This window comes from Micropterus salmoides, unplaced genomic scaffold, assembly GCF_014851395.1.
Source record: "Micropterus salmoides isolate LMB-PRFRI ecotype aquatic unplaced genomic scaffold, ASM1485139v1 Ms_hic_scaffold_14, whole genome shotgun sequence".
NCBI lineage: Eukaryota > Metazoa > Chordata > Actinopteri > Centrarchiformes > Centrarchidae > Micropterus > Micropterus salmoides.
The window spans coordinates 20,242,693-20,268,340 of record NW_024040485.1 but is presented as its reverse complement, the minus strand read 5'-3'; the positions used below and the strand labels follow the sequence as shown (position 1 = coordinate 20,268,340).

At 40.5% G+C, this 25,648-nt stretch overlaps 1 protein-coding gene across 1 annotated transcript in view; it reads right to left on the bottom strand.

Annotated features, from left to right (window-relative positions):
- Positions 1–25,212, bottom strand: part of dnah9l (dynein, axonemal, heavy polypeptide 9 like) — a 45,864-nt gene extending 20,652 nt beyond the window's left edge. The window contains exons 1-47 of the mRNA XM_038718215.1: positions 25,183–25,212; positions 24,787–24,977; positions 22,125–22,320; positions 20,713–20,812; positions 20,084–20,295; positions 19,738–19,971; positions 19,300–19,467; positions 18,676–18,792; positions 18,275–18,412; positions 17,874–17,998; positions 16,676–16,871; positions 15,855–15,959; positions 15,528–15,719; positions 14,946–15,146; positions 14,465–14,800; positions 14,272–14,349; positions 14,131–14,186; positions 13,822–13,942; positions 13,500–13,669; positions 13,062–13,284; positions 12,854–12,970; positions 12,582–12,668; positions 12,270–12,428; positions 11,915–11,998; positions 11,657–11,815; positions 11,341–11,463; positions 10,871–10,993; positions 9,887–10,111; positions 9,582–9,800; positions 9,171–9,338; positions 8,894–9,019; positions 8,693–8,800; positions 8,469–8,600; positions 8,233–8,393; positions 7,640–7,796; positions 7,371–7,516; positions 7,142–7,258; positions 6,908–7,046; positions 6,254–6,346; positions 5,939–6,133; positions 5,302–5,379; positions 4,705–4,837; positions 1,818–1,945; positions 1,508–1,656; positions 1,251–1,401; positions 922–1,053; positions 24–197 (exon numbers count right to left, since the gene is read on the bottom strand). Of these exons, the coding sequence (XP_038574143.1) occupies positions 24–197; positions 922–1,053; positions 1,251–1,401; positions 1,508–1,656; positions 1,818–1,945; positions 4,705–4,837; positions 5,302–5,379; positions 5,939–6,133; positions 6,254–6,346; positions 6,908–7,046; positions 7,142–7,258; positions 7,371–7,516; positions 7,640–7,796; positions 8,233–8,393; positions 8,469–8,600; positions 8,693–8,800; positions 8,894–9,019; positions 9,171–9,338; positions 9,582–9,800; positions 9,887–10,111; positions 10,871–10,993; positions 11,341–11,463; positions 11,657–11,815; positions 11,915–11,998; positions 12,270–12,428; positions 12,582–12,668; positions 12,854–12,970; positions 13,062–13,284; positions 13,500–13,669; positions 13,822–13,942; positions 14,131–14,186; positions 14,272–14,349; positions 14,465–14,800; positions 14,946–15,146; positions 15,528–15,719; positions 15,855–15,959; positions 16,676–16,871; positions 17,874–17,998; positions 18,275–18,412; positions 18,676–18,792; positions 19,300–19,467; positions 19,738–19,971; positions 20,084–20,295; positions 20,713–20,812; positions 22,125–22,320; positions 24,787–24,977; positions 25,183–25,212 (6,972 nt within the window). The remainder of the gene's footprint in view (positions 1–23; positions 198–921; positions 1,054–1,250; positions 1,402–1,507; positions 1,657–1,817; positions 1,946–4,704; positions 4,838–5,301; positions 5,380–5,938; positions 6,134–6,253; positions 6,347–6,907; positions 7,047–7,141; positions 7,259–7,370; positions 7,517–7,639; positions 7,797–8,232; positions 8,394–8,468; positions 8,601–8,692; positions 8,801–8,893; positions 9,020–9,170; positions 9,339–9,581; positions 9,801–9,886; positions 10,112–10,870; positions 10,994–11,340; positions 11,464–11,656; positions 11,816–11,914; positions 11,999–12,269; positions 12,429–12,581; positions 12,669–12,853; positions 12,971–13,061; positions 13,285–13,499; positions 13,670–13,821; positions 13,943–14,130; positions 14,187–14,271; positions 14,350–14,464; positions 14,801–14,945; positions 15,147–15,527; positions 15,720–15,854; positions 15,960–16,675; positions 16,872–17,873; positions 17,999–18,274; positions 18,413–18,675; positions 18,793–19,299; positions 19,468–19,737; positions 19,972–20,083; positions 20,296–20,712; positions 20,813–22,124; positions 22,321–24,786; positions 24,978–25,182) is intronic.
- Between the last annotated feature and the right edge of the window lie 436 nt (positions 25,213–25,648).

Here is a 25,648-nt window from a genome sequence, read left to right as displayed (position 1 = left end):
ACACACACACATCATGTACACACCTGTAATGGTACATCAGGCTCCAGCTCAAATGGCACCATCTTCTCGCTCCAGGGAGTGAACTTTTTCATCTCAGAGTCAATGAAATAGTCAAAGACGGAGCCCTGGGAAGGAAACTTCACCGCTCTCATCTCTTTAGACCACCAGCGGCTGAACTCAGCACGATAGTCATTCAGCTGAATAACATAAAATAATGTGATATAATAATCAGAATCAGCTTTATGGCCAAGTAGTAGGGATTTGCATTGCTGATTTGGTGACAAGATATACAAAATATATAAGAATTTATAACAATAATTATTTACATGTGAATCAGATTTGTTTATCATAATTTGAATCGTCTGATTATCGACAACATTAAATACTGCAATAAAAAGGAGCTAGCACAGAACAGAACATTTAGTCTCAGGATGTCAGGATCTCAAGGTACGTGCTGGTGTGTATGGAAGTCCCATACACACCAGCACGTACCTTGAGATCCTCGGGCAGAGGTCTGTTGTCTGTTCCAGAGTCTCGACTGAAAACTAAAGGGGACAGAGCGTTTGCTGTCAGGGCCCCGAGGCTCTGGAACAACCTGCCCAAGGAAATCAGGTCGGCTGAGTCAGTGAACTCTTTTAAGTCCCTTCTTAAAACATACTTTTATAGGAGAGCCTTTCCCGATCTTATTTGACTTTATTTTATCCCTTTTATTTTATTGTATTTTACTAATTTTATATTTATCTTAAACGTGTATTTTAGTCTTTTCAATGTTTTCATGCTTTTATCATGTATTGTTTTTATATTATTGTCTCTTGGGTATTATTGTCTTTACACTTGTTAAAGCACTTTGTAACTTGTTTTTAAAAAGTGCTCTACAAATAAAGATTATTATTATTATTATTGTTATTAGTCACCACACACATGATCCTGGAAGAGAGCCCCTCCAAATGCCCAGACACAGGCAAAGACAAAGTAGATCTCATAAAGTTCTCGGGGAGAGTCTGCAGGAGTGTTGTCCTCTGTCAGCAGGCAGTCCAACAAGGAACACAGTGTCTGATAGACCAAAACACATAAAATATAACATCTAATTGAACAACACATAGTAACAGATCGATCTTTTGACAATGGCCAGGAATACAACATAGAAATTCAATATCTGGTTGAATAACAGTGTGCAGACATGATGTAAAGATATGTGACAAAGGGATTAAGACTCTGTGGCGTGTAGGTGAGACGTTGTGTGTTCTCACCTGCACCATGCTGTTTTCTGGTATGGGAGTGATGGTTTTGAGGTTGCAGCGGACTTGTTCCAGGCAGGACGGCACATACTTGTCAAACAGAATGGTGAGGTTGGCTCGCTCTGACTGGGCCTGCCGGGTGTCTATCCAACTTGTCACATACCTGGAAATACAGGAATGACAGCACTGCTAACCAAAATACAACTTCAGAAAACTGAATAAATAAGCATGATTTTACGTGTGTGTGTGTGTGAGAGTGTGTGTCTTACGAGCTCCAGCCAAGGTCCTGTGGGTTGACATAGAGTATTCCTGCCCTGGACACAGTAGCTGGAGTAGCAGCCTTCAGATGAGAGATCTCAAAGAGCAGACGCATGGAGGACGACAAACTGATCCTTTCATTACTGGCAAGAGTCAGAACCTGGACAGATGAGTTTTGTGGAACTAAAGCATTTGTTCAAAAATAAACAGCAGCCACAAAAATGGATGTACAAATATTTCTTTGGGCTTTGGGTCAATTTGGGTCACAATCCAGCATTAGAGGAATGGAAAACAGGACAGAAAACAAACATGCACACTGACCTTATTGTCATCCATAACTGTGTTGAGTGACTCGATCCACATGGGGTCAATATCCCCGTCCAGAACAATCCATTTGGGTCCATCATGGCCTACCGAGGTCAGCTCTCTCATGGTAGACGAGAACAGACCTAAAGGGTAAAGGGTAAAACACATAGTATACACAGTATGTATACTACGGTTAGGTATTGCTTACAGTCACAAGTATAAAACGAGTAGTCTCTTTAAACAAGTCACTTAACTACACTAAAGACACAAACAGAGGTAAAGAGAGGCTGCACGTCCAGCCAATCAAACCGACGACACATGAAGCAGCTGCAGCTGCAGCCAGAGGCTCCGTGAGTAAAATCAGCTGATCGCTGCAGCGCCACAAAGCATTTAATTGATATGATGGAACGCAGGTATTGATCAGTGACAAATGATGTGAATAGCAAATAAAAACATACAGAGAAATGTTAAATGATACCAGAAGATGAAACCAACGGAATGCCAAACTTGTGGTGATAAACTTGCAACAGTGACGAACATGCCTGAGACTGCAGCCGAAGGTGGGCGGCTGTTAAAATCACATATGGACTTTTTTTATACAGTTTATTGTGCAGGCACATAAGGAAAAAAAAGACGTGCTCTTCTCTTTCTTTCGGTGTGTTGCTTGCGTGTTTGGCTGCAAGCAAAACCATACAAATAGTAATTTTTTGCCACAATCTGGTTACAAAAAGTATCAAATGAAGTACTGGTTTGACTGGAGACGTTTTGATTCTACTCGATACTGGGCTTTTTCGGTCGATACCATAAAGGTATCGAGTAGCGATACCCATTACTAATGTATACACATATACAGTATATTGTCTATGAAGATTCTCAGTCATCCAGGTCATAGTTATCCAACGAAGGTTAAAATCAAGGGCAACTGGACTTGGTTGAAGATACTGGAAGACGTTTCGTCCCTCATCCAAAGGACTTCTTCAGTTCTGACTGACTGGCAGGGAAACTCAGCCAATTAACCTCAGTGGAGTCGTTGGCCAGGGTCATCGATACAGCTGGTTCGTTAGTGTTCCTTGTTGCTGTGACGACAGTCGTTACAGTCGTTAAGACTACCTGTGGCCAAGACTGAACAACCATCGTTGGTATCTTCACCTGAGGCCAATAGGTTACGTTTGTTGAGTTTCCTGGGAAGTGATGAAAGGACAGCATTGTAGACGTAGACCCCCTCCCCTGTTCAATGACGGCTTCTCAACCCTGGTGTAGATGGCTTCCTTGACACCTCTTTCAAACCATCCATCTTCTCTGTCTAAAATGTGCACCTGGTGGTCCTCAAACGAGTGTCTTCTGTCCTTCAGATGTAAGTAGACTGCAGAGTCTTGACCTGAGGAGTTGGCCCTTCTGTGTTGAGCCATGCGTTTGTGTAGTGGTTGTTTAGTCTCCCCAAAATACAGGTCTGTGCATTCCTCACTGCATTGGACCGCATACACTAGATTGCTTTTCTTGTGTTTGGGTGTGCGGTCTTTGGGGTGTACCAGCATCTGTCTTAGTGTGTTCTTGGGTTTAAAAAACACAGGGATGTTATGTTTGTTGAAAATCCTCCTGAGTTTCTCTGATACTGAGACACGTATGGAATCACAATGTTGTTGCGTTTGACCTTCTTTTCCTCCTCCCCTGTAGTTTTGTTCTTCTTGGATCTTGTGGCTGTTTTCACAAAGGTCCATTTAGGGTATCCACAGGCTGTAAGTGCCTCCTTCAGGTGTTTCTGTTCCTTCTCTCTGGCTTATTGGTATGTTTTCCGCTCTGTGGTGCACTGTTCTCATGACCCCTAGCTTGTGCTCCAGTGGGTGGTATGAATCGAACAGTAGGTATTGGTCTGTGTGTGTGGGTTTTCTGTAAACACCAATCTGCAGGCTCCTGTCCTCTTCAATGTGTACAGCGCAGTCCAGGAAGGCCAAACTGTTGTTGTGAACATCTTCTCATGTGAACTTGATGTTACTGTCCACAGAGTTGATGTGTTCTGTGAAGGCTTGCACTTCCTGGCTTTTAATTTTGACCCAGGTGTTGTCCACATATCTGTACCAGTGGCTCGGTGCTGTTCCTCTGAAGGAGTTGAGGGCTTTATTCTCCACTTCTTCCATGTAGATGTTTGCCACAATCGGGGATACCGGTGAGCCCATGGCACAGCCATGCTTCTGTCTGTAGAATCCACCGTTGTACTGGAAGTAGGTGGTGTTTAGACAGAGGTCAAGTAATTTGCAGATTTGGTCAGGGCTGAGTCTAGTTCTGTTGTCCAGGGTGTTGTCTTGTGTTAGCCGTTTCCTAACGGTTTCTACTGCCTCTATGGTGGGGATGCAGGTGAACAAAGAAGTCACGTCATAGGATACCATGGTTTCATCTGGATCCAGTTTTAGTCCTCAAACTTTGTTTACAAAGTCAATAGAGTTTTGGACGTGGTGAGGCGTGTTTCCCACCAATGGAGCTAAAATGGTAGAAATGTGTTTGGCAATGTTGTAGGTGACCGAGTTAATGCTGCTGATAATCGGCCTGAGTGGGGCTCCTTCTTTGTGTATCTTGGGTAGTCCATAAATGCAAGGAATGGAAAAGTCCAGTTGCCCTTGATTTTAACCTTCGTTGGATACATATACAGTATATTAAAAGTATTGATCAAAAGTCATGTAACAGAATCATAGTCAAATTATTCTATATCATAACCATTTAAGAGAGCTAACTCTGAACCAGAAAAAAGTACTTTAACAAATTCTAATTATTTCTGACAAAAGGCTTAGGAATAAATTATGGTCTTGGCACCAAAATAGCTCCTGCTTGAGAAATGACCCAAAATCTGGTTCCCTTGATCATCATTTAAATCTTATTAAATTCCTTGTATAATCCTCAAGCCCCTCACCATCTTTCCATTCTCTTGTAGCAGGGTGCAGGTATCCAAACAACTCATCTGTAGTCACAGCTTTAGGGTTGATATCATTCCATATGGGCTTCATCTTCATGTGTACATAGGTTCTGTGGAGAGTCTTCAAGATCTGATGAATAAACATGACAAATATATGACACATTATGCACCGTCTTTTCATAAAAGCGACTCCCTCATTATCACTCTAGATAGTTCATAGATATGCGAACAGTGACAATCAACTCTTCCTTGCCTTCTCTGCCTCAGGGCAGTGTCAACCAAAGGCTGTTTTGGGATCTGTTTGATACACGTTCTATGTTTTAATAAATCAACAGTCTAGTAAAATCCACAAGCTTAACAGTATAATTGCAACCTGAAAATGTACAGTATGTGTTTGGGGATGAGGCCAATGGTTAGAAGTGGCTTTAAAAATAAAATTGCCAAAACAGGCAGAACTGAAGAAGTCCTTTGGATGAGGGACGAAACGTCTTCTAGTATCTTCAACCAAGTCCAGTTGCCCTTGAATTGCCCTTGACTTTAACCTTCTTTGGACGTATGTGATTTATTGGATTCGGTAGTTATACAGAAGTTAACCTGGCTCTTTCCAGTCCCTGGTCCGCCTACTACAAACACAGAGTGTCTGACAGCCAGCAGCTCCTCCAACTGGGTCACCTGCAGACACACAAACATTGCATTATATTGGAATTTTGATCACAGAAATACTATTAGTTACACATTCACATTTTTTTTTATTTGTACCATATATGTTTGTAAATACTCTGTATTTGTACAGCGCCTTTCTAGTCTTTCTGACCACTCAAAGCGCTTTTACACTACATTGCATTCACCATTCACACACTGAGCCTCAGTGCTCAAACAGAAACTAACATTCACACACGTTCAGTATCTTGCCCAAGGACACTTCGACATGCAGCCTGGAGGAGCCGGGGATTGAACCGCCGACCTTCCGATCTCCTTATGTATGTGTTCATTCATGTTCTGAAATGAATTAAGTACTGCGTATCCTCCTAAGTCATTGCAATTTTCAAGTATAAATAACTGTAAACACAGTGATGAACTGTGTTTGATTATGTTATACATTTATAGAAGAACAGAAGCATTGTTCTTCCTTTCTTTTTTCAGTAAAAAGACAAACCAAAATCTCTTCGTAATGCTACTGAAACAGAGATGAAGAGCACTTCCATTTTGACACAATGTTAAAATGAGGCACCTTAAGGATAAAGTTCTCCTCAGGCTGCAGACGCAGGTCACTAACTGACTGGCGAACAGCGTTCTCCAGCTCAGGGTCTCTCTTCCTAGGCACGTCCAGCTGAGGAAACAGGTCACTGATGAGCCCGAGGAAAATCGGCACGTCACTGGTCACTATCTTAGGCAGGTTGAAGTCTCTCAGTGCCCGCATCAGCACCTAGGCAGGAAATGAAAGATTTGAACAAACTACAAGGCAGATGATTGCACGCAATTAATGTATGATGCTTCAGTGCGAATGACAGCATCCATCCACACATGGCAACAGATTAACGCGTACCTGCTCCTCAGGTCTGCTCCGTTCCTCTCTCTTCAGCGATCCAGCCACAACCAGGACTGATTTGATAGCCCTTAAACCCCAATCATAATGATCCTATAATATCAGGATAAGGGGAATTAACTATCAAAGTCATGAAAGCAAAGACCATAATATGTCACATTTTTATTAGTATTTTTATCCTCCAATACATCATTTTAACAGTGCAATCACAATGATCAGTGCAAAGAGAAACAAATGATAAGGAAGAAAGACGAAAGTGCATTTTGGAGCTCCTGTTGTTTTTGTCCATATATGTTTACCATGCGTAGAAGAGTTGGCAAAAGTGGAATAACACGGGTGTGGTAATTAATTATGTTTTGAAAGCCACTCAAAAGACCAGCATCAGATGCATTACCAAACCACATTTCAATATAGGAGGCCTACTTGCATAATTTTTTGATGAACCAAAAGCAGTCTTTTGATCTGTAGATGTTTATTTTATATTTCCTATGACTGTTGTGAGAGTGCTTGTTCTGGCATAACAGAACTTGCTTTTCATTGCTTTAACATTCATATTAGCTTTCTAAATAGTAAGCGTTTATCCTGAAACAGCTAAATGAATAGGTACAGTATATTTAGTGTCCTGTATATAAAATAGAAAGTGGTTTAATGTACCTGTTTGGACAGCAGCTCCTTACAAAGAGTGTAGAGGCTGATGAACTTGCGTGCCAGCAGACGAGCATCTATGAAGCCTTCTGCCACCAACATGATCTCACAGATCAGCTCAAAGTCTGGGATCACCATGGCACAGGGCCTGAACAGTCAGCAAACCAGCTATTCATTAGCTGTTTTTGACATTTGTTAACTCTTGCACAAATAATTTCCTCTTTCTCTCTGTTTATATCAGACCTGAATAGAGCCTTGAGGTTCTCTGGGAGCTCAGCCCTGCCAGCATAACCTGGGTTCAGAGTGATGAAGATCCCCACTGTTGGCTTCAGCTCAATCTCCTCTCCAAGGAAGTGAAACCTACATTCACACCGTACCAAATACAGATTAATAAATAGGTCTGTAGAAATCTCAAATGAATGACTAAATATTTGGATAGTTTGTAATGCATGTCATTAACTCCATCATCTACCTTTGCTTCTTGTTGCGTACAGCATCCTGTATAGTCTTGACCTGTACAGCTACCACAGACAGCACTTCCACTGAGATCCTGTTGAATTCATCAAAGCATCCCCAAACGCCTGTCTGAGCCAGACCCTTATAAATGTTACCTATGGACTGAAGAAACGTAATGGAGACAGCGAGCGTGTGAGTTGAAGGGTGGAATGGATATCAATGACAATATGGAGTACATATGACTTCAATGGACACTAAGGAGAACATCTGTGCAGTCCACGCTACCTTGTAGTCCATCTGTTCTGAGCAGTTGAACACATATACCATGATGCCCAGAGAGCGTCCAAGGTCTTTGGTGGTCTCTGTCTTACCGGTGCCAGCTGGGCCGGAGGGGGCACCACTCATTGTCAGGTGGAGGGACTGGGTCAGGGTTATGTAACACCTAACAGAGGTAGGAGAGATATCCAATCATTAAAAACATCAGTAACCAAAGTAATAGCAACAATTTTAATTTAATGGTGTATTTGTTAAAAATGTGGTATAGAAGAAACAATTTAATAATGTATGCATGTATTGGTGTATGATATACAATGTGGTCAGATATAAGACTTCCGTGTTTGTGTTTATTGCCCTTATTTGATCACAGGAGATTTACAAAACACACTTCCTTCTTTAGACTCACATTTATACCTATTTGCATGGGAGCTAACTACTTTCAACCACTACACAGCTTGACTGGGGCACTTTGATTGTAGCTGGTGAGGAAAGGGAGTCCATTACTAATGTCTGTCTTCACCCACTCTCTCTTTAAAATACTCATTATTAATAATGTGTACAATGTGTATTGGTGTAGCATAAATCGCTACATATATCTGTACCTGTCAGTGAGTGGAGTGATGACTAGCCTGTTAGTGTTCCCCAGGTATTCATAGCTGAACTGGAACTGGGCGTCACAGATGTTAATGTAACAGTGTCTGGTTTCGTCATCCCAGCGATGGCGTAATTGAGACAGCCATGCAAAGGCCTGGCCTGTTGTCACCTAAGAGACACATACAGCAACACCATCAGGTAGGTTTTCTTGCTTGCATTACGCCTCATTCAACAAATGTCTTACCTTCTGACTTATGAGACTGGCGACCACGTCTCGAGCATGGACATCAATGGTGCAGACAGTCATAATTTTCTGTCTGTCTCCAGGAGTTAAATCTCCAAGCAGCATGTGGATCAGTGAGTTCAGCTGCGTGATCTAGAAAACCAGAATTCAGCAAACATAACAGAACAAAACAACTAAGAAGTTCACCTTTCCAACAATACCTTGCTCTGGATTTATAGCTCCACCTGTTTTCTGTTGTAGTCTTTGAGAGCTGTCTCAAATCCCTCCTCCACCCTCTCAAAGGCAATGCCCACATCTGTGGCCCACCACACCTGACTGCCAGTCAACCCTACCTATGAAGGGAAAATAGACAAAGGCCGACAACAAATCACAAGTGTGTTTAATAAAGTTAAAGTGGCCATTCTACAGACTGTACATTATCATACCTGCGCAGGGTAGTCAAACAGCCACTGGTCTCGTGGTTTGTCCTCATAGGCTGCTATGGCCTCCTGGATCTCCTTTCGGACGGTACAGCGCATGGTGCTCTCTAATGCACTCAACCAACACTCTGCCTGAAGTAAGACACAAAATGTGCAAAAATAAAGACAAACAGATATATAATAAATAGTTATAATTCCATGCTATATATTTGAAAAAGGCATGAAAATGATTACACATAACAACTGTATAAACAGAAAGTTATTCATATTTGTTTTTTAATACCTGCCCCTCACAGACACATGGCTCAGAGAATAGAACATATTCTCCCTCTCGACTGTACATTCCCATAGCAACTGCCTCCCCATCCTCCTCCCCTCTTCCACTGCTGTCTGAGCCCTTGAAGCGAAGATCTGCTATGTTATCAAACAGCTTCAGCAAGTGTCTGGTCACCTGGAAAACATACACACACACATGCACGCACACACAGATAAAGGTCATGGTGTTTACAGTAATCTCTTGACTGGAATTTAAGAAAACGAAAAAAATGTCAATGTCAAATTTGCACTTCATCTCTTATTTCTTACACCACAACACTAAGACACAGTTTGAAGAATATATTGGACTGATATGTACAATGTGCTGACTATCTCTTTGTTCTTTCTTGGAAAACATAATTAAATTATAACCTGTCACCTGTTTGGGCTGTGTTCCCTTGGAGACAATCTCCAGCAGGTCTGAGGCAGAGACAAAGTAAAATCTGGGGAATGTGAGTCTCTTGGTCTCCAGGTACTCGGCCAGGGCCTTCTCGCACACAGACAGCCTCTGCTGCAAGGTCTCCAGGTTCTCCAGGAAGCCAGGCTGGTTGGTCACCTCTACCACGTTACTGTTCTGCACCACCTCAGTCATCAAGCTCTGGGTGAGAAAAGGAGGAGTAAATCAGAGAAAATATAAGGCTATGGTGAGATGGATGCATAGTGCTCATATGAATTATGTGTTACCTGGAAGTTAGTGTGAATACCCTGGAAGCGCTCTGCATCATTGGCCAGCTGGCAGCGGATGTCGTGGCTGTTGGTGAAGATGCTGTTGAGGTGGGCCCATGTCCTCTGGACAGACATCCAGGAGGAGATGACCAGGTCAGCCACCATCAGCTTCCGCTGCCATCCACTGACCTCTGCCTGGAAATACTCTATGTACTTACTCATCAGGATGTTCTGCAGCTGCACCTGAAGAGAAATAAAAGGAGGAGCATTATATTTAAAGTACAGTATGTTGAGAAAAATGTAATTATTAATATCCATTTATTATATTTTTGTGTAAAATAATATCACGATATTTCAGGGTATTTTTGCTATAATGATATTCTTGATGATATAAAATAGTATTTTTGGGGTTTAGAACTCAACAATAGCTGTTGAGCTCTCCTCGTAGGATTTTTGGCACTTCTCGTACTCAACCTGGTGCGTCTGCTTGAGGTGGTGAGATAAGTTTGCTGTATTGCCCCATTTTGTTGTTACAGTCTTCTTGCACTTCTTACCTCACCATGGTTTGTTGTACATCTGATTTTTTGTAACCAAACCACTTTCTACTACTGCAGTCGCTCCCTCTTTTAGGAACTAACTCCTCCACCGTGAAAAGTTACTTTCGCTTTTAGCCATGCTTGTTGTTGTAGTATGTAACGGTATGGCGTCATTACGTTAACCACTTGGAACATTGCCAACATCATGACATTATTTTTTAAATCATATTAAAAACTATACCAGCACGCCCCTATTTCTGTGCATTTTCTCATCAGTTACCTCAGGGAGTCCAACAGAATGAAAGCACTACACTGGTATAAAACAACACTTCAAAATGAAATAAATAATAATAAATCTAACCCTGAGCCTGATGTACCTACACCAAAAAGGATTCAGCAGCATTTAACCACTAAAATGAACTAGATATCACATGCTTGGGAGAATCAGCATAGTTGCCACACTCACCTGGTTGTCCTCGAGTGTTTCTATTAGATTCTCATCTGCTTTGAGCAGAGGGGTTCCTGTGCTGGTATGAGTCTCATATGACAACGACATAACACTCCATGTTTGGGTTATCTCTGCCAAAACCTAAGCAAATGTAGGAAATGTTTCATTGCAAAATGTGACATCTGCCATTTGAAGATAAGGAAAAGTAAGTATCTTTGTGATTTCAACTTGAGTCTGCTTCATGATTATGTGCGGTCTTCTTAAGAATAAGGTAGAAATGAGATTTGATAGTCAAAGGATTTGGGACAGTATTTGTCTCTAGGTTCTGAATTAGTTTTTTGAGATTAAATTTTTTTTTAAACATACATCCTAATGTTCCTCAGTTTTGTTTAGCAAATATTTAAAAAGGCATGACCCTTACAAGTACTGCATTTATATACTGTATACTAAATATCCACAATACACTATTACTGGTCTATAATTCTTACTTTCTCTATGGCCATTTCTTTCACGGCCTTGTCCACTATGTTTTTGACCTCATCCTCCACACGGTGAAGCTGTAATTCCAAAAGGTCGCCTAGGGTGGTGCCTTCCCCCATCACGAACCTGACCTGAGGACCAAAAGCAATACACGGCAAACATGAGTGATCAGATTTCAGATCAGGATAATTGGGTTCACTGAACTGTGGTGGTCATTACAGGCCTCGGCATGAGTCGGCAGGACAGCTGAATGAAGGCGGAGTACATGAAGACTAGACTAAAGAAGAACAGAACTAAATTCAATATAGCAACATAGTCTCATACCCTGGTGGTGTTCATAAGCTGTTGCCAGTGTCTTTCTCTGACAGCAGGGTTTTGCAGCTCGTTGACAGCTCTCAGAGAGGTCAACAGGTTCTTCACAGTCGACTCCAGACCCATGTAGACGTTCCACACCCGCACCTCCTTGTCCAGCATCTTCATCTCCTTTAAAGTGCACCAAAGTTCATCATTGTGAGAAAACTTTACTCTTGTTCTCCACCCTTGTAAAAATAAATAATGTTTGCCCATGCAAGCTTGTCATACTTTGGCAAATCGTCTGAGCTCCATGTCCATCTGCTCAACATTGATCTCTTTCCATGGAGTCTTGGTCCACTCCTCTATACTGGTCTGACACAGAAATGTGAATGTTAACATTTCATCTGTGATTCTCTAGTGAATCTTACATAGAAAAATCTATTTTCCGCTACAGTCTAAAATGTCATCTAAAGGTATGGTGTGGAATTCACAGCTTGTGGTTACCTGCTATGTGGAAACTTGCAGTCATAAAGCTGAGCCTGATTATGCAGGCTCTTCAGCCATGTGCTAATAGTTTATCTATGGAAATCAAACATAGCTAAGAAATCAAAACGTCAATATATTTTTGCTAATTAATATGTACCTTCACAAAGATGACCATGTCCCAGACTGCTTTGACCAGTATGATGTCGGAGCGACACTGGCGTAGTTGCTTGTAGTCTGGGAAACTGACCTCAAACAGATCAGCTGTGTCCTGCAATTTCTTCATTTCTTCCTCCATCACTGCTACTGCTTGATTAGACTGGAGACAGAAACATTTCAAACTGCTGTCGCCTAAAATTGTCGATTACACCATGCATTGTAAGGTACTACTCCAATATATATGTTTTAATCTGACTATTTGTGACAAGCAGGCTCTGCAAAGAACGACTTATTAATGTCTCACAGTGCTTACCTTGTCAATTAGTTTGTATGGCTCCACCACATCAATCTTAAAGATCTGTTCAGTGCGAAACTGTTCTCTGAACTCATACTGCTTGACCTAAAATGTTAAGAAAAAAAACTCTTCTCTGAAGCGACAGTTCCTCTGCATAGCTATACCTGTACACACTGGGGGGTCAGTCATATATAATGCAGGAAACAAAGTGGGATGGTTTATATGTCTGATACTGAGCTCTTTGTAAGGGGTTCAAAGTGACATCCGACCCAGCTCACACAAAGCCTCACCTCAAACCGGACACATTTCCTGCGTATAACTGAAACTTCATTTGATTGCAGTGGTGCCACTTCGTGTTTAACTGTGAACGCAATTTTCCTCAGACTCGACCACTTCTCCGGCAGCTCCTGTGTTTTGTGGTAATAAAGTAAAGAATGTAATGAATGATACTGATAAATGCACTCATGGAAATGTGCTTATTTGTGCATTGGTACACACTTCGAGCTGTGTGTAGACGCTCTCTGGCAGCTGCTGTCCGTAGGTCTTCAGAAGTTCAGCAGTAGACTTGAGGGGTTTGAAGTGCTGTTCGTTGCTGATCTGTCTGTCCCGTATGGCCATGAGGTGTCCCATTATGTCCACAAGGCCTGCATAGTCTCCATCTAACACCTTGTTAGAGAGACCATGGGCAGTGTCCTGGACAAAAGAGGATAATTCTCTCACACTGCGGGATAGAGAGGAAAGAGGATGAGGATTTAAGGTTTTAGAGTGGAAAGGAGTGGCACAGAAAAAATTTCTTGAATGATAATTAAATAAAATGATTAACTAGTACAATCATAACACCCCATGTCGACTTATTTAAACAGTTAAAACTGATAATCTTATCTGATGGATAAACATGAGTGTGCTTGTCTGTGCCGGTTCATGTGTGTGTCTAACCTCTGGTTCACATGGTTGAGCAGGTGCTCCTTGAACATCCAGCTCCATTTCTTGATGACATTCATCAGTGTGTGCTTGAAGGGTCTGATATCTAGCTGTAGCCAGCCGCAAAACACCCTTCTGTCCTCCATCTTGCTCACTCGTACATACAGAGACTCAAACAGGTTGATCTGGAGTGAAGAACGATACAGAGACTCAGAGACATTGACCAAAGAGGAAAACACAGAGACTAGGGTTGTGCTGACCAGTCATATATTAACACTAAATTATGGTCAAGTCAATTTAAGTTAATGGCTGTTTGAACTACAAATGTGAAGTATACCTGTTCTTTGAAGTTGTCCAGTGTGGGTGGGTTCTTTTTCAGTTCATAGTCAGCATACAGCTCTGCTTCCTCTGTACTTAATACATGACCATACAGCAGGAACTGCCTCATAAATTCAGACCTGTGAAAGTTGAGTAAACAGACCAGCCTACTGCTGTAAATGTTTCTTTAATTGTATATTCTTATAATTTCACTCTCATTTATCAATTACGAGAACAAAATTATGTTCAATAACTCGTATTTGTGTATTTCAGTAATAAGTAAAAAAAAATTTGATACATTTAAGACAGAAAGCCACACGCTCCTGACCTGTCATCAGTCCAGAGGTAGCGGTAGGTGGCAAAAGATCCCTGATATTCTCTGACCTGAAAATCAATATAATCTTCACAACTGTGAGTCTGTAAGCATCATAAATCAGCTTCCATGTGTGGGCAGAAAACAAAGACTTACCATAGCAATAGCTGTGCGTGCCCGTGAGCGGATTACATGGCACATCTCTGACAAATCCTCCATTTGATTTATGTCGCACTACAAGATGACACAAGATAGCATATGACAGTGGGGTGTGTACGTCTACATTTATTTCCTTATAAGTGCATATATGCACACTGTGTATAAACTTCTAATCTAATCTGTACAGCACCTGATAGTTATCCAGCTGTTTATGCTTTGCCACTCTGGGAATGAACAACGCCATGTTGGTGATGTTGGCCACCATCTTATCCACAATATCATAGAAGTTACCACTGTGGCTGAAGTCCAACGAGGGGTCAAAGGTCATCTCATTACTGTTGAGTACTAGCTGGACCTCAAACAGTGGTGTAATGCGCTGGGCTGCATCTGTGTTGTCCATGAGGTACTGCAGGGAGCAGCGTACTGCACTGCAGAAGCCTGTCAGGATCATGTGGTCCACATAGTCTGTGTAGACTTGCCACTCACTGCTGTCCAGGTCTGTAACACCGAGCAGAGACTGGTTCTCCTGGAGCACAGGGGAAAAGTGATGTGTTAGAGGGCGTTAAGAAGGAACAAAATAAATATGATAATCATAGATAAGAAGATGACTGAGTTCTGCAGATGTTAACATCTAGTACATTAGTGTACAAGTGAAGAGTGAGTGAATAAACCTGCAGCAGTTTGTGTATTTGATCCCCTGTCCTGCTGATGAGAGTGTGCTGTTTGGAAACACTCTCCTCAATGTCAGAGAAGATGAGGAGAGTAGAACCACGACTCTTTCTAGTGATGAAGGCACGGTGGCTGAAATTCCCCATAAGGGTCTGGATGGCCTCCACATTGGCTTTACTCTTCTGGACACGACTAGAAATGCTCTGGCAATAGCAGAAGAGAGCAACTGTTACAACCAGTAACTGTACTGTACAGCCTGCTTTGGTTAACAGCTGCATGTTGCTATTTGTTTTAGGAGTGTTTGCTATAATTGAGGAAAGCTGGCTTAGACCACTTGAGAAATATGCCAAGTTTAATGCTTCACTGGCAGGCAACATCCTTTGATATGACTTGTTATTTACTTTTATCCAATTTTCTTATGTTTCAGTCTAATGACAGCTGACACAGAATTTTTTATTTAGAATATAGCAGAATAGTGTGAGTGTGTACTGAAAAAACTCACTTACTGACATTGCTTTGCACCTTTTGTTTGTTAAAAATGCAATCAGAAGATATCCTTTAAATACCCAATAAATGTTCAGTACCTTGACCAGGTCGCGTGTGCTCTGAATGTAGTCCCATAGGTCGTCCTGAGCCCAGGTCAGCTCCCGGAGGGCCGGATCCAGCTGCCGTCTTGTCCCATCCATCTCATCATTCACCAATCCCAGCTCCACAGCCAGGATGGTACTGTGGAGCTGGTTGTACCATTGTGTCACCAAGGTTAGTGTCCGTGTGTACTACAGGAAAGAATGTAAAGTTCATATTTTATTCTCTGATATTGTTTTTTACATTTCACAGGTCAAAAGACATTTACTGCTCACACATATAGCTGACTCTATAGCCAATGCAACACTGGAATCTTAGTTACCCACCATGTAGAGTCGCTCCTGTTTGGAGTAGAGATAGAGAGCTGCTTTAGGAATGTTTTGGTTCTTCAAGATACACAGATACTTCACCTCCCTTAGCACTGATATCAACTGAGGAGAGAGAGAGGAGAAATTGTGATAAACTATTTGATGAATTTAACATAGTTCAGTTTTTCCCCTTTAACCTAGATGGAAAATATTTAAACAGGTAGGACCAGCATCTTAAAGTGGATATCTCATTAAGACTGTAGTCATTTGTTAAGTGGTAGATTGCTGGTTAATACACATTGTTGATCTACTTTTCAGGGAACACTTTGCTTGTTTCTTTGATTTTATGTTGATTATATTTTGTGATTTTCTTGTCTGTTTATATACTGTTTTTGTTGCTGCTAATGCAAAATAGTTCTACAATTTAGTCAAAACAAACCACTGTGGCAACTTCTGGTAGTTTGAGACACACCAAGAAAGAAAAAGAAGCAAATGTAAAAGCTTTCATGAATTTAGTACAGGCTACATCCGTATTGTAGTAACCAGTGATACGTTGCAGTGGTAATTTATACGTATATTTTTTAATGATTTATCCTTTTATTTGTGGTGTTAACTTAACCTTACCAAGTTTAATTATGGAACGATTTGTATAATCCAATAATTCCATCATAAATTGTTCACTATAGTTCACCGTAACATCCATTATCTGATGTCTTAGAAGGCATCAATTCCACACCAGCCATAGCTCTGTACACTTCACACAGTTAGATTAATGACAAATTTGAACTGTGATTAATGTTTAATATGTCTTCTGGTGATTGGCTCTTCTTTGTGCTTACTGCAGGACTGAAGTTGACCTGGAACAGGCCTGCATCAGTGTCCTTTGTGAGCAGTGGTTCCTTCAGGTGGGTTTGACAGATTTCCTCCAGGCCCTCAGTCCACTCTGAAAACAGTTCCTCATCATGGTGGTCCAAAACCTCCAGAACATGTTCACATTTTTGGAGAACATCGTCAGCTTCAGCACAACCCAGAGGCCTGGGAGGAAGGGAAAAGGCCAAAGAAAAATTAACATAAGGAGTAAAATATAAATGTAATCTGTATTTGGTATACTTTTCACAAGTAAACTGAGTTCTTACAGTGTGTGCTCCAATATCCTTCCAATGTAAGATTTGAACCAGATGCTTGTTCTACTTAAAGGGGAACTCCACTGATTTTACACATCAAAGTCTGTTCACAGGTCGTGGGGAGTAATACTGCATTTGTGAAACATATGTGAAACATATGACTCAAGTGACATCCTCAAATGATGTCACTTGAGTCAATGTCTGTTGTGGCTGAAAACCAAAAATTTGAAAATGAAAAATATCTAAGGGTGTGGACCCCAGTAGCCCAATCCTCAAAAAAGGAGTATAATGCTAAAGAGGTGGCGTATTCTTTCAATACTATTAGTCACTACTATACTAGTTATGAGCTGGTATAAAACCTTTACTTTCAGATAGTTGCTTTTGATATATTGATGAATTCAATTTCAAAACTTTTGTCTCCCTTTCTCACAGTAATTACAACGTCAACTATTGCTTATGACCTATAGATTCTGCCATACTGCTGGCTGGCTGACACCAGTTCGAAAAACTGGCAAACTGCCAATAGAGAGAGATTTACCTGGCGGTGATAGGCTTAATCAGCATTTTCTGAACTTGTTTAGTGAGGGCTTAAATGTAACAAACGTTAATTTAAATGTAAAAGTTCTGCATACTGGCTTTAATTAAAACAGATATTACATTTCCATTACAGGTCCCATTTTCAGATAAAATATTCTTCTTTGATTAGAACACAGACATTCTCAGAAAACACCAATCTAAATGTATTTAACTGTTGACTGCTCTACATTTTAAAATGATTATATCAAAGTCTTAATGAGTCTTAATTGTCCCTTTGTGAGTGCATATTATAGTAAACCCGATGACAGATCTGCTGGGTGACAGTTGTTACATGAGATAATTGTGTCTGCGTGTGATGAGTACGGTAGGTCCATACATATGGGCCAGCTGGCAGAGATTGCTCCTGTTGGTGAGAATGCGATTCCGAAGCTCCTGTGACCATTTGAGGTTGCCGGCCACTGACGGCATATTTTTCCCAAGAACAGTACAGCCTGACTGCAGCTGAAACAAAAAGGCTGAATTAATTTGGCTGAGTCATATTCATTACTTTAAGTTAATATTTTTTGCAAATATGTTTGTAAAACACATTTAACTAAATGTGTGAATTATAATACTATGTGTCATATTAAACTTTCAAGAGACTTCCCTGTTATGGCATAATTTAGTGTGACAACTGCCTGTGGTCTGATAATATCTGTGTACATTCTGAAGGAACTGTATCAACATTAAAATTTCTATAGTCATTGGGAATATTCATTTACATTCAACTTCTCTTACCCCATCTCTGTGTTGATCAAGTATAAACTGACAGTGGTCTATTTCCTGGCTGAACATGTTTAACAACACACTGTAGTTTGGAGAGAACAGCTTATGGATCCTAGGTCTCTCAAGCAGGGTGCTGAAAATCTTCAACAGCTAGATGGGACACAATAGCAACACTTTAGGACTATACTTCTGATTTACTTTGAAGATTCCCTGGCTTTTAATCTAAGCTACCAACTAGCTGGAATTCTAAATAATGACCAAATACTTCTCAGCTGAAATCAATGTGATCATAGTATGCTTAACTTGCATTTACACAGATACTGAGAAAGGGAAACTGATCAATACATTGTCCCTGAATGACCTGGAAGTATATCACTAAACACAGTAATGGGATCGAGGTGCAACAGACACACCTTAAAGGTTGACTTCAGGTTTTTGGAGTGGTGGAAGGCCAGATTGAGGACAGTTCCCAGCCTCTGGTCAAAATCTTTGTTCTGCTCCATGAAACACCTGTAGTGACGCAGAAAATCCTGGACACAAGATGGCATTAGAGAGGAAATGATGGATATTTTCACTGCCTTTCCTGATTAAAAAAAGTCCACTTATAGTATTAGGCAATTTTTAATCCATTTCATTTTTATTGCAGTACTTCTGCTTAGCCGAGTTAATCAGTACTGGCTGGAATCACACACTTGTGAAAAATATAGTATATTACAGATACATTTTTGATTGAGTTCCAGTTTTGATTGGTTGGGTCACACTGGAAGCCTGTAAAATAGCTGTAAAATATCTAGTAAATTAAATATTGACGCACTGACTAATAGCAACTGATTCTTACGTTGCTTAGCAACTACTTTGCTTTGCTACTTTTCAATTACTGTACTGCTGGGCAGAAAAATTACATCTAATTGTTAATTTTATTATTCAGCTGCGCCTGTCAATGCCACTTAAAAATAGGTGTGAATGCCCTTTGGGGCTTATTAATTACATAGCAATGTGATATCGAAGACAACTGCAACAATCTCATTAGGCCTCACATTGTTAGTATAGTCCAGGGGGTCATATTTGCCCTCTCTGAGGGCCCGCCATCGATCATGAAACTCCTCGCTCATGCTGAAGACCATCTCACTGAGGACTTTCCCTCTGGATCCACCCAGTTCAACCTTCTCCAGTTTAAGAAAGTCCAGGGCTGTTGCAAAAAGTTCCTATAGATGAGGGGAGAAAAGCCACTGATGAGTCACGGTGATAGAATGGAGGTCATCCTAATTTAAATACTTTTATAACTAAGCAATAGTGAATAAATCAAAAATATACATTAGAAACAAAACATATATACCGGTATACACGGCATTTAATTTGATGTACTGTATATATTTTCAAAATAATGTCTTCCTTGGAATGTGCATCTTTGTGATTTTTACATTTCTAATCTTCTTATAAAACCAATACAGAGCTATGCTTGTCAACCCATGCACCTCAATCATAAGCAGCCTTTCCATGATGCAGTCTGAACGCTGGAACACAAGTGAAGCCGGAAAATCCCACAGCTTGATGGTCTGAGTGTGTCTGTAGTACTTGGGGATCCGCTGGCGGTGAGTATGAAACAATTGCTTGAAGGTGTGCAGAACTGAGATGGTTATCTTGACTCTCTCCACCCCCTCCTCAAGCTCCATCTTAAACAGCTCTTCAGGGATTAGGTAGGCAATGGCCTTGATACAGATGCACAATCATTGAGAAGATCAGTTGTTTAGTAAGTAACTTAACTTCTCTTATTCTGTCTCCCTCTCTTTCACACATACACAGAGATTGTTGACACTGTACCTTTTCAATGATCAGGTTGCAGAACTCCTGCAGGAGGACCACCATGCGTTGAGGAGTGCAGTAGTATTGGGAACGGCTCCAGATGAGACAGAGTGTGTGGAAAAGAGGAGGCAGTAGAGCATCGACCTGTGGGAAACTCCTCTCTTCTAGGCTGCTGATCAGTCTCCTCAGAGGGCGCAGATACAGATCTATGTCCTCGGCTTCCAGCACCGCTATGATAATCACATACAGAAATATAAATTAATAACATGATCTTAATAGTTGTCTGACAGTTGTGTTCTGATTGCCATGTTGCCTTCCATTGCTAAATGAGCATGATGACAAACAAAACATGAAAGGCAAAGGCAAACCTAAATTACAGTATACATATGAAAATCAGAAGAAATTGTCAAGGTACATACAAATCATTTTTTTCTTTGAGACAGAGAAAATTGAAAAAACAGAATCAAAAACTGTGCTGGAGGATATTGTTGCTATGATAGGTGTGAGAGTGGTATAAATTAAGACAATGACTGCTTCATATGTTTCTTAAGCAAAACTAAATGAGAAGTTGGGCTCAGTGACACTAAATGATAGAATGGTGAAATTACTTAATTAGCACTGATAAATGATGAGTAATGCTGATTTACCCTCATTGACTTTGAGGCAGATGTCCCTGAAGGAGGAGTAGTAACTGCTCTTGACTCTTCGCAGGATCTCCATGATGTGCTCCACTTTGGGGCTCTGGATCTGAAGAGAAGGACATAATAAAAGGATGTACACTCAGTGGACACTAGGGCTGCACAATATATTGTTTGTGTATCGTCATTACATCACCAAACATTGCAGTGTCAAGCAAGTCAATTTAACTCAACCACCTGAACTTTTTTGCTGCTTGATACAAAAGGAAAGCTTGCACGCTTCTCATTTTCCTTGACTAATCTACAAGTCTGTGTGATTTAACATAATTTACTCCGATTAAAGGGTTCTTGGTTGTTCCTAGTGAGTGACAAGCAGGCTCTGCATGCGCAGCAAATCGCCAATCACAATATTGTTCTTAATCAGTTTATCAAGCAACTAAAGCAGGCCCCGTCCCCGTTAGTTGTCGACAACAACTTGAAAATAAGTGAGGAACAGGAAAAAACACACTGAAACACTGGATTTGGTTACAAAAAGAAAAGCAACTTTTGTAAACCACCCAGAGGGCTGTTGTTTAGGTGCACTTTTTTTTTTTATTATCATTTGTTGAAAATATGTTTACTGCATTAACGCTCAAGAAACGATAGTTGGGTCTCATCTGGTTAAAATTACGGTATTTTTTCAATATATATTTTTGCAATACATATCACAGAAAAGAAAAATATTGCAATGTCATTTTTTTCCAATATCGTGCAGCCCTAATGGACACTAGGTACATTCCGTACAATCTATTGCAATTCACTACAGTAACCTCTGTCATAAATTCAAGCTTTACAAAATGTATATTTCATATTTATTACATGTGTAAATAGTTTTGTTAGAGGTGGTGTTGTACTGAGCTACATTATAGAGGTGATTAAAATTTTTGTTCTTCCTATTTACAGAACATACACATTGGGGAAGAATATTAGAAACACATCTCACAATACACACACAGTACAACACTGCCACTGACTATGACCACAATGCCATAAATTAATGAATAATTAATTATTTAATAATTAAAAACTCTATGACACTGTCAACTGAACATTATAGGCATCATAAAAGTAGACTTTATGGCAGAACAGTTGTATTGGATTGCATTAGGCATATATAACCTGGAGCTGACATGGGAAGATAAATAGGAACTCCATTACTGGAGTGTATGGTAGTCACGCAACATGTTTCGGGTCTATTGACATTTAATAATTTAGCCCTTCCAAGCTGGGGTCTTAAAATCTGGTCTTCAGGAATAACAAAATTCTCATATCCAGTCTATGAATTAAAATCAACTCTATCACTAGTACTTTGAGTACCGCAGATTCAGTTTACATTTTGAATTGACTGCACCCTGCCAACTTCCACAGAACCAACATCATACTTGTGACTGGATGCCCAGCAGGTTTTCCCTCTGAGTGGTCCAAAACTGGAGCTCCACGTTGGGGCCTGGATGGTCTCCCCTGAGCAGCAGCGAACCAGAGTCTTTCTTCAAGACATGCCATATCTGCCCAGACCACTGAACTATCAGAGTTTCTATAGAGTATAACAAGCCATGGTCCAGTGGCCAACCAGTGGGGCTGAGGAAGACAGAGAATGGGGCAATCAGTATGGGTGAAAATGGCTATATGGACCTTAAACATAAACGTCTAGTAGGCAAAACGGACTAAAATATTATTCTAGTAAGTTATAAAGGTCTTTACAGTCAGCTTAAATATTTTTTTAATTAGTCTGACACAATCAGCATTTACTGTAACAAGACGTTCGTGTCTTGTTTGTGCATTATCAACGTACCCATTTATTCCCTTAAAAAGAGTAGTCTTAAGCATACATACAGTACAGGACGTCTTAACTCTCTAAATTATGCAATAGCCAGTGGCAATAACCCAGTTTGTGCCTCTTCACAAGGTACTTGTTATTTTTAATAAGGGCTCTGATGCTCTCCTCTCCACTACATTGTTTCCTCTCCTGTCCTGTCCAACAAAAAATAAACACAAGAATCATCAAATAACCAAGATTAGATTTGTCCAAGACGCCGCCACTGTTTGAGGAAATTAGAAATCAAACCACCACCATCGATATTGTTTCTCGACAGCTTTAGTGATGTTGATAGGTTTTCAATGTAGTGGGTCCCCAGGACTCACAGACAAAAACTAAAATGTGTTTTTTGATAAAAGTGTGTTAAAGTGCTAAACTTGTGTGTAGGGATGGGTACCACCAGGATTTTATTGATACTGTTACTCTTATCGGTTGAGTTCTTTATCAATACTCTTATTGGTTCTTTGTCATTACAAAAAAGTACTTTTTAAATAACACATTCAGAACAGGATTATAATTTAATATTTTAAATATAAGTTAATGTTTCTAGAGCAGCAACTGAAATGTTTAAAATAGCAAAGCCACTATGTTCGCTTTTAGTGTTGTTTTGTTTTTTATTGCACTTAAAGTGAGGAGTATATTTGTCCTCAACTGAAGCAAACACTGAGTTATCTTCACTTCACTGTCTCAACCACCGCCTCCCTGTACGTGTTAGTGAAGGATCACACAGACACCAGATCTTCTATGGTTTCAACAGGGACTTGATGTAATCAAATATCAATAGCTTTTATACAGTCTAGGTTCAATAGTGAGTTTACTGCATTTTAATGTAATGCGTCTGATAACGTGCTTTCAGACCAACACAGAAACGCTACTTTGGGAAGGACTAGTTTCAGGAACCCGGCAATGTCACGCGTTTTCCTTGGATGTATGAGTATTCAAGGTTCAAGAAAAAAAAAAAAAGTTTCATGAACATGCTTTAGAAACAAAACAGTTCTAAGCGCCCCCCTGATGTAACGTTATAACATTACATTTGAGACTTTTGCTTTGATAACATTCACAGAGCTAATGCTAGCCATTATTTAGCAAACTTTGACAGCTCAACTGACAATACTTAACTTATAGAGGTTGAAGAAGAGGTTTAAGGTCCAGGCTCCTCAAAGAATTTTTGTTTTCTTTTTGTACTCTAGATAACTGGAATGAAAAATATTCCATCTGACTCCCATGTTTCCATTCTGTTAATTAAAATATTGCGCCCGGAAATGGCACTTGACCTTGCTATTCTTTTTTCTTTCTGAACACTTGCTCTTTTGCGCAGCTCCTGAAATCGTATCCAATAGATAAATATATATATAGATAAAATATAATTAATGTATATAAGTGAAACTGATATTAAAACCTTGTATTTATTAAATGTTTTATTGATTCTTTATTTTATTCATTTATTTTGTTGCAGTGTCATAAGAGCAAAGGCGAGTTCAGCGTCGACAAAACGTAGTAAAGAGTTTTTTCAACGGAAACTGTGGCGCCTTAAACACCCAGGCCGAGTTCAATCTTAAAGCGTTTAGCAACGGTTTGCAACGTTTTCTGATAGAAAGGCATGTTTCCTCGCAACGTGGCTTCGAGGTATGTTTTTTCCCGTTTGGTGGGCGTGTCACAGGTGTAACCCAATCAGCTGCGAAAAGTTTGTAAACACAGGCAGGAAAATTCACTGCGCTTGCGTACACAGCAGGGTGTTCAGGGAACCACAGTTTCTGTTGAAAAAAACGTTTTGCTACGTTTTGTCTGCGCTGAACTCAGCCCATATCTCGTTGCACGTTGCGGAACGTTGCAAGGAAACATGTTCAGTTCGAAAACGTTAGAAACCGGTGCCAAACGTTTTGAGATTGAACTCGCCCCAGGCTAGTCATCTAGTGAAAGTCTTTAAACGGGTTAAATATGTCATATATGTTGTTATTATTTTTCTTTCTAGCTTAATGGAAGAGCACTTGACCAATCTTAAAATACGGTAAGTGTCGCCAAACAGACTGTGGGGTTTTAAGTCGAGCATAGGGTCTCATTTTTTATACTGACTGATGTTGATATTGAGTGATATAGTAAAGTTACTGGTCATTCCCATATTTAACCTCTCCTTGACAAAAAGAGTGCGCACCATTGTAACGTCAGATATGTGCAATGAAAAAACCCCCCCAATTTAGCTAGGCTATAAGCCATGCATACACGCAGACCTGAGAACAACGTCATGAGGCCTTGCCCTCTCCACACACAGTGGCAGAGGCAGCAATGTCCGTCCCTCTGCGCGGCCTCTCAGGGTCACCACCCTGCTCCTCAGCTTCTCCAAGTGCCTATGGATGTCATCAATCACCACCCGCGGCCAGTCCTCATGGTTCAGACCATTGGACAGAACACACACCAGCACCTATGCAGTACACACAAGCTGTGTAAGTAGACACATATAACTGTATATTATGTATTACAAACGCCATGCATTCTTCCTTTGTCCTGCCAGCAATATTCTGCGTTGGAAAACACAAATCATCACACACATCACACATGCCGCCTGCATTGTTGTATGGACACTTTACTCTCAGATACAACACCCACACACACACACACTGTCCCACCTCAGAGATGACAACAGGTAGGTGCTCCATGGGGTATCCAGGCACTTCCCCCAGCCGGAGTTGGTGTCTGAATCCTTGGCGGGCGATTCTCTTTACGCCTTTCTTTAGCACGCACAGTAGCTTGGTCTTCCATGGTGGGGACGTCTTCACAGATGAAAAAACAGTAGGAATGCTTTCAACAGCATTGAAAGCACTAGAAATAAGTAGCGACTTATTTCAAAAAATGTGCACGTTAGATGGGATGTAGATGGCAAGGTCAGGAGATGTATATGCCTGCATGTCAGCTTATTGTCTTGGAGGAGCTAAATTCACTTTTCAGTATGTTGTTGTAATAATGTGTAAATATTGAAATTCTCAGGATGCGATTTCCGGACAGATAGCGATTTGTGCCTCATCATCAGCCTCCATGCATGTGTGCACATCATCGCTCCACAGTATCTTTACCTAAGGGATATTAGTATTCAGA